At 51.6% G+C, this 8,376-nt stretch overlaps 1 protein-coding gene across 1 annotated transcript in view; it reads left to right on the top strand.

Annotated features, from left to right (window-relative positions):
- The first annotated feature begins 1,209 nt into the window (after positions 1-1,209).
- The window catches only part of SYT6 (synaptotagmin 6), a 34,159-nt gene continuing 26,992 nt past the window's right edge, over positions 1,210-8,376 (top strand). Inside the window, exon 1 of the mRNA XM_050326849.1 lies at positions 1,210-1,614. Within this exon, the coding sequence (XP_050182806.1) occupies positions 1,461-1,614 (154 nt within the window). The 5' untranslated portion in view covers positions 1,210-1,460. The remainder of the gene's footprint in view (positions 1,615-8,376) is intronic.

Here is an 8,376-nt window from a genome sequence, read left to right as displayed (position 1 = left end):
CAGTCCCTGAGATCTGCAAGTGTGTCCCAGCCTGTTGGCAGCAGCAGGTTATGGAGCACTGACTGGGAGGAGCTGGTGTCTAATTGAAAGTGGCTCTCTGTGACCAGTTGTGGGATATTGCTGGGTTAATGGAAGGTTTCGCTCGCGTTGTCTCGGCAACAGAAGTTTTTGGGAGGAGAAGTGCTTGGCAGGCAAGTTGCTCTGGCCATGCTGGGCACAGCACTGTGGCAGGAGGGGTGGATGAGGAGGTGCCCAAAACACATCAGTCAGGGCAAGGAAGGGCCTGGGGGGGGGCTAAAAGGGCCCTGGTGCAGCCTCACAGGGGCGTTGGGCGATGCCTTTGCATCACATGTCACTCCCTTTGTGTCAGGGTGAGCCAACAGCCCAACAGCTGGAGAAATTATCCAGCCTGGGAATCAGGGGATGGAGCTGCTGGGAGGTTGGATGGAGGGTGGTCAGAGAAGCTGCAGGGCTGGGTGCTGATGTCACCCCTGGGACACTCACAGCGTGGCAGCTCCAAGAGCTTCAGCGGGTAATTAACAGGGAGCATAAACACCATGGCATGATCTCAGCACACTCTGCTGCCATGTGGGGCTGAGGGACCTGTGCAGCCTCAGCCCTGGCTCTCCAGAAGGCTCATTAGATTTGTAGAAGCTGCAAGAAGTCATCTTGCTGTACATAATTTTAATTGCCTGCTCCGCAGTTTCTTCTTGGCCCGTGCCTGTCAGATAAATGCTGCGCCGTGTGGCAAGGCCTGCCTGCTAAACTACAATAGGAATGAAAAAAAAAATACTGCAGAAAGTAAAAAAGAAAGAAATCTAATTATGGACTGGAATGGTGTTCTCAATCTCTATTGCCATCTGCAGCCTGGTGTGTTAGGACCAGCACAAACAAATCAATAAAACCTGCAGCTTTTCTGATGTTGCCTTTGGCAGTTGTAAGCAGTTTGCTCGCTGTCCATGGGAGCACTTTGGTTTCTCCTCCCTGGTGATGTGCCATCCTCAGCCAGGAGGTTTCAGCATTCATTCTGTTTGCAAAATCACTCCGGGCTCGGGGTCTGAAACTCCGTACCTGGAGGAAAGGCAGCAGTGAAAGGGTTAAAAAGAATTGTCTGGGCTGCAGCTTTAATACGTGTGTCGTGTGGAGGGCACGAAACTGAGTTTGGTAGGAGGTTCTTTGTCTGGAGCAGCCTTGGCAGTAAACAGATCTGTGATCTCAGAGGCAATGAGGCACCGGGAGCGCTGGCAGGGCCGTGGGGAGCTCAAGGTCCAGGAGGCTGGTGGAGACTCCGGCTCTGAGCGGGGTCCGTAGGGCTGGAACTCGGGGTGTCCCAGCAGCTGCTGCCATGCCAGGGGGTGGAACTGGTGTGAAGCTGCTGGTGTAATGGGAACCAAACCCACCCTCTTTTCCTAGTCCGAGTTTCTTGGAGCGCAGGGGGTGGCGGAGGATGCGAGAGGGCGATGAGCGGTGCCAGGGACGACGGCCGCTGTCGCAGGGCAGTTCACATCGTCACCGAGCTGTGCCAGAAGAAAAGCCTGCCCAGCTTGGACCTGGACACCTGCAGGGAATTCCTCCTGCTGCCTTCTGACCAGAGCCTCATCATCTCCCAGCCAGGTACGGTCCCCTGCTCCCGTCTGCTGGAGGGTGCCCGTGGAAGGCAGGAGGACTCGGCAGGGGAAGGGGAATGTTTGGGATCCCTGTGTTAGACCTGAGGGATTGGTCTTGACGCCCTGGCTGGGGGGTTATTTTCCTTTTCATGTGTTCCACGGTGAAGTTTTTTGGGTGCAAGTGCTGCCTCACCTGTTGGTGTGGAATGGGAATGCTGCAAGGGTTGTTCTGGGCTGGTTAATGAGATGATGAAGTTTTGTGGAAGTTCCTTTTGCACAAACGTAGAGTCCTGTCCTGTATAAAACAAAAACCAAGCCAACAAAAACAAAAGTAGTAAAGAGCCTATGGAAGTAACTGAGCTGACAAGAAACTGTTTGCTGCGATCCCAGTCTGAGAAAAGGAGGGACTTACATGGATTGCATGGATTTTAGTTCACCAGTAAGGGATCTGAAGGTACTTTCATGTACGTGTTTTCCTTTCCCCAAGAACTGCCTGAGTTGTTCCTCATGAGGTTGTAGAGCCAGGGAGGGACATTGGTGTGTCACTGATGAGTCAGGAGCAGGAATAATGCTCCAGGAGCAGAGAGGCATCTCTGTGTTGCAAAGGGGGAATTGCTCACACCTCCTTGCTCCAGTGAGGTTGTGTTGTCACTTCAGGAGACATCGGCAGGGAGAGCCTGAACCCCACGTGCTGAGGCGCAGAACTCCAAATCCCATGGGTTTTAGCGTTGTTGATGACCTGTATGTGTATTCCTACATTTTCAGAGGGCTTCTTTTAGGGTTTCTGTAGGCAATGACCTGCCAGCACAGGTGGATTTCACAGCATCACTTCTCACCAACTTTCTTTCTCTCCCTCTGAGCACACTGTGCAGAGCCCCTGTGCAGCACTCGCTCATCAATCCCTGTCCAAGGCTTTCTGTGTCATCTTCCTTCCCTTTTTCCTGCCCCCCTCATCCTGGCATGTGACTGGTACCCAGGACTCTGCCAGCTGTTGGTTTGCACTGCTGCTTCCAGCATTGTTTTGCTGGTATGTCCAACCAAACACATTCCTTTCACACCCCACTCTGCCTGTAACTAAATTCTCTTTTTAAAATAACTTTATTTTATACCTGCTTATTCTGGAGGCCTCTTACTATGGGTGGTTGTGTCTTTACACATCACATCCCATGCAGCTCTCCTCTTTATTGCAAATAACTTATTCTATCACTTTGGAATTCTTCAGTCAGCACCAAAATTAACATTTTCCTGACTCTGCAGCGGCAAGACCTGCACTGCTCTTGTTCTGTCCACCCTGATATGACAGATGTGAATTTATTTGTGCAGCCTGTTCAGGACCCCGTGTTCAGGTCGTGATCACATCATCATCTGCCCTCAGCACTGCAAATGTTTGTGTGCCCTGAGCTCTGCTTGGAGTGGCAGCCCCAGTGCCCTGGGTGAGTTGTGCTGGGCTGGCTGCAGGAACAGCCAGGGCTGTTGTCTCTGCTCTGCATGACTGGGCCCATTTTTATGTCTAGACAGCACTGAGGACACACTCTGGGCCCTACATGGGCTAATATTTCTCAATACCTGGCTGTAAAACTGCTCCAGCACGGGGAAAGATCTGTTTGCATTAAGTGTTAACTAATGCAGTTACACAGGTACCAAACCTTTCCCATCAGTGTCTGGATGTTTATCTAATTATCTGCATTGGTGCTTTGTCCATTTTATCCCCAAGTCTTGTGCTAAGCAAATTTGCTCTGGGCTGCCTGGAGTCCTGTGCTCAGACCCAGAGAGCTCGTCCTCAGAAAGGCAGGCAGATAAAAAGTGTGGCTGCGTGAAGATGAGCAGATGGCACGAGGCAGGTGCCGTGCCAGTACCAAGGCAGAGAAGTCCTGGCTCCTGCTGAAGTGTCCCCGTGGGGACAGCACAGCCCTGGCAACCAAACACCAAGTTTGCTGGAGTCAAATTGGCCCAGTTTGTCATCGTCACGTGAAGTCTCCGGCTTCTTGGTCAGTTTGTTGCCTCCTGGATAAATCTATTAACTCCTGGCTGAATCAGCCTGGCTGCTCCAGTATCCTGGTGAAGCTCACATTTAAGAAAGCACTGCCAGGCTGCTCCTGCACAGCTCTGCCAGCAGCCCCACGGGGGCAGTTTGGTGTTTTCTGCTGTTTCATGTGTTGGTGGGGAGCAGTATCCTCAGGGAACGCTGTGGAGTGGCAAAGAAATGAGCCAGGTATCACCAGCCTTCTTGAACTGCATCCAAGAGTGGAAAAAAAAAACCTGTGAATATAAAAATATTACTGAACAGTTTATGTAAGAGTAAGGGTTTTTTGTGCAGTGATTTGGGTTTTTTTAAACCATTTTGGGCTGAATGGTTTGAAGTGCTGCTGTGGACGAGGTAGATGCTCATCTGCTCCCTGTCCTTCGGGTTATGCAATAGCTGAATGTACTCCTTAAAGCCAACAAGAGGAATCGAGCCGCAGCGTTTCTCCTGTGTGCACCCAACAAAGGAGGATTGCAGGGCTGCTGCTGCTGCTGCTGCTGCAAGTCCCCCAGCAGCTAAATATGTCAGGAAAAATGAGGTGTTTGTCTGGGGAAGGTTTGGGTCCCGATGCGTCAGGGAGAGGCGAGGGGGAGCTTCGCCTGCAGTTCGGCCCTCGGCGGTGCCAGGAATAGAACTGATCTCTTGGCTGGGGGCCCTGAGATCGAGCGAGCTGCAGCAGCCTTTTGTTGTGCCTGTCTGAAACCCTCCCCCGGAGCTCCCTCCATCTGATAGCTCTCTTCCCTGCCAGGCCTCAGCTGTTGTGCAGGGATGCTGCGAGTGCCACCAGTGCTCAGGCGGTGCCTGGGACACGGGGACAGCATTTACCGCTGGCTGTGGTGTCCCCTAAATGCATGGACACGTCCCTTCTCTGCCCTAGAGGGGCAGGGGGAGCTCTTGGATATTTGAGAGGGTTTGTGGTCCAGTCCCTCTGAAGTGCAAAGCTCTTGGAGCCCTCCCTGCCAGGACCCCTCAGGACAGTGGGCACAGTGAGCTGCCCCCCTCACCAATCCCCCTTCCCATGGAGAGGAGCTGCAACAGGCTCTGGGAAACAGGGTCCTTGGAGTGCTCCAGTGTAGGACCACTTGGTCTTTGGTGATCCTTGTGAGTCCCTTCCAGCTCGGGAAGGGATTTTTGAGCTGAATTCTGCCATTCTATGACCCCCCATGGAATGCTCTGAGCTCCTGCAGTGGAGTGAGCTCTCCCTGCCTGTTCCATCCCAGGGCTGATCCAGGGGGATGCAGCCTGTGGTCCTTGCTGAGGGAAACTTGGTTCCAGCATCCCTGAATCCCTGGGAACTGGGACTGTGTCGTGCCCTGCACTGCTCTCAGCACCATGAACTGGTGCTGTGACTTGTCAGGTTGTTGCTGAGTTTGGACTGAATTGTGTTGCTGACTCACTCCCAACATTCCCCTGAGCTGGGTCCTGCTCCCCGTGGATTGGCAGTGCCAGGTTTGGATGAGGACAGAGGCTGCCAGCCTGGGAGATCATGTGGAGGGGATGGGGTGGAAGGGCTGAGCTTGACTCATTCTGAAATGAATGTGCAGAGCTGCTGGAGTGGGACTAGAGAAAGTAGGTTTGGATTGGATATCAGAAAGCAATCCTTCCTGTGAGGGTGGGGAGGCCCTGGCACAGGTTGCCCAGAGAAGCTGTGGCTGCCCCATCCCTGGAAGTGTCCAAGGCCAGGTTGGACAGGGTTTGGAGCAACCTGGGCTGGTGGAAGGTGTCCCTGCCCATGGCAGAGGGTGTGGAACAAAGACAAGCTTTAAGGTTCCCTCCAACCCAACCCATTCTGTGATTCCACCATTCCATGACTGGAGCAGGTGGCTCATGGTGCTGATTTAAAGGATGGTGCCTGGGTATGGGAGAGAATTTACAAAAGGATCAGAGCACATCCAGGAGCAAACCCCTGGGTTTGATTCCTACCTGCAGCACTACTTTCTTTGAATAACCCACGTTGGGTTCCTTTTTCTTAATGATCCATCTGTAAAAAGCTTTGCTTCCCTGTGGAAAGCTCGGGATGCAGTGGGGGATGTGCAGAGGGGCTGCAGGTTTTGTCCACAAAGCCCCACGTCCCCCAGCAGTCCCTGTTGATCTCAGCACAATGTGTTACCCTCCTCAAACCCTCCCTTGTGCACTGGCTCACCCCAGCAAAAGGCTCTTGGGCTTTCCTGCTGCAGGAGGTTTAAAGCTGAAGTGAGAGGATGGAATAGGACAGCAGGGGAAAACACAAAACCAGAGGAGACTTTAGGATGATCTGTGCTCCCAGCACACGTTGCCAGCTGTCCTGGGCTCTCACCCCCAATAATTCACAGCACATTTAGTGTTTTGCCCCTTGTGTGAACTGTTCTTTTTGAACTCTCAGTACAGCTTGTACAGCACTGAACACCCTCCTGGCACTTGGCAAAGACTATCAAAATGTTAAACCAAGCACAGAAGTCTTCTTGCTGCGGGCAGAAAAAGGGGTGAATCTCCTTGCACTAGAGGATTTTTCGTTGCAGGAATGTTGGTGCAGAAAGACCATTTTTATATTGAGAAATTGCTTCCGGAGTGTTTTTCTTGGAAGAAATTATCCCTTGATAAGATAGTCTGACTAATGGGAAAACTGATTACACCCCCATTCATGAATATGGGATGCCTGCAGCCACTACCTGTGAAATACGGGCACGTCTTGAATTTACTCACCAGCCCTAATAACAGTTTTCTGAATCACCATTCAAGTGTGTTTTAAGTCAATGTAACAGTAAACATGCTCAGAGCCACCCAAGCAAAGCTAATATTATCCACTGAAGCTTGTGCTTCCTGAGGCCAGGCATGTGAGGAGTTGTTCCTTGGGGCAAATATCCCTCTTATCACGGAGTAATGCACTTGTAAAATGGATCTTGCCTTTCCTCCCAGGAAAGAGCCAGCCAGAGCTACGTGCAGCAGATTTGCTCTTTAGATCAAGTAAACCAGGTTTGTGCTCAGGTCCTGGAGGTTTTCTGGTTCAGACCTTGCTGCCAGGAGGAAGGTTTGCAAAACTAGATTGAAATAAGGTTGAAAACCAGCTGTGTAAATGTAGGAAAAATGGATTAAATCGCCTGTCTCCGGACACGTGTCTCTGCCTGTGTATTGTGTGCGGATCTGTGGCTCTCCAGCTGCCTCTGGCTCTGCTCTGTGATGGTCCTGGTAAATAAAATGCACCTCTGGAGCTGCGTGGAGTGTGCGTGTTCAGGAGCCCTGTGAGCACCTCTCTGCATCGACGCAGGTTTGCAGCCCCCTAATTGCTGCTGGTTGATTCATTCCCGAGGCAGAGCAGGGAGGCTGCTCCTGTTTGTAGATTTTTGCGGACCGGGGAGCCTGTTCCGATGCAGCTGCAGTAGCCTCATGCATAGTCAGGGATCAGCATCTCCAACTCCATAGAAACAGGCAGCGGCATCGCTGCTGGTGTTAATTGATGCGCGAGCAGGCTGAGGGCAGTGACCAGGGACCGCGCTGAGGAGCTGCTGCCGCTCTGGTAAGTCCACATTTCTGAAGTTACTTTAATAATTCTTTGCCTTTTTTTTTTTTTTTTTTTTCCCCACAATATGGAGCCGCTTATCCTAAAAAAAAAAAAAATAGTACATTTTGCTTCAGCAGTTTCTGCCTTCGCCGCTGAAACATTTCCTCCCGCTCTCGGTGTATTCTCCCGACGTTTCACCGAAACCCAGCGTGTGCTTCCAGCCGGTTCAAACCAGGGCACGCAGCCCGGCTCCGATCTTCCCCACCGTTCCGTGGGACGGCTCTGGGAAGGGTGGTTAGCAGGTTTTTTTGTGTGTTTGCAGGTGTGTTTGCTGCTTGGCATCTTTGCCGTGCCGGAGTCGCTCCGGCGCGCCGAGCGCCGTTTGCTGCACAGCCCGGCTCGTCTCACATGTGTGTGTTCATCGTGCAGGGACAAAACAGACCCACAGCAGGGTCTCACGCCTCAAACAATTTGTTATTTGACCGCAGTTCCAACTGTCCTTGTTTTTCTTACCTGTTTCTTCTTGCTGTTCCCCGTTTCTAGGTGCGATCGCATATTCTTCCTCAGGACCCTGGGGTTCCCACCTCATCTTGGTTAGGCAGCTTTTTCTGGCTTTAATATTTGCTGTTTCTTTTTCGAGGGTGATAATACCTATTTTTCCTTCCTGTCTGCATGTTGTAAAATCAGGGAGCTCGCCTGCAACAGCCCTTATTGCTTCAATCCAGTGCACTCACTAACAGAGCAATCACGCTGGCAGTTGTTTGGGAGAGATGTAATTAGTCTCCCTGCCATGTCCTGTCTTTAATTATACTTGTACCTTGCAAAATGGCATCCTGGAGGGTCAGGGAGGGGATTTTCGGAGCGATTATTTCGCTGTGCATTCCACCTGCCTGGGGAATAAAGAAAGTTATCCTGCAGGGTGTCTCCCACGGAGCGGAGCCGCAGATGCTGATTGAGGGTGTCTTTATGCTTAGTTCAGTTTGTTGTGCTGTGGCAGGTTCATGTTTGACAACATCACAGGAAACTGTGCAGCAAAGCCTGAAAGCAGGATGCCAGGAGCATGGTTCATACAAGCCCCTTTCCAAGCCATCATTAAGACACACAGCCCCAGACTGCTTGGTTCCATGGAATAATGATTGCCTGGGAATTCTAGCACAGCAGTGCCCGTGGGATTGCATTACTCTGCTTTTCTCTCTGTGTGTTTGTAGCTGCTGCAAAGCAATGAATACACTTGTGTGACACAGTGTGAGGTGAGCACAGAGAGCACC

Source organism: Myiozetetes cayanensis, unplaced genomic scaffold, assembly GCF_022539395.1.
Source record: "Myiozetetes cayanensis isolate MyiCay16 unplaced genomic scaffold, myiCay2020 scf32, whole genome shotgun sequence".
NCBI classification, from domain to species: domain Eukaryota; kingdom Metazoa; phylum Chordata; class Aves; order Passeriformes; family Tyrannidae; genus Myiozetetes; species Myiozetetes cayanensis.
Note: the sequence above shows the minus strand (reverse complement) of the source record. Positions and strands in the feature narration are given on the sequence as shown.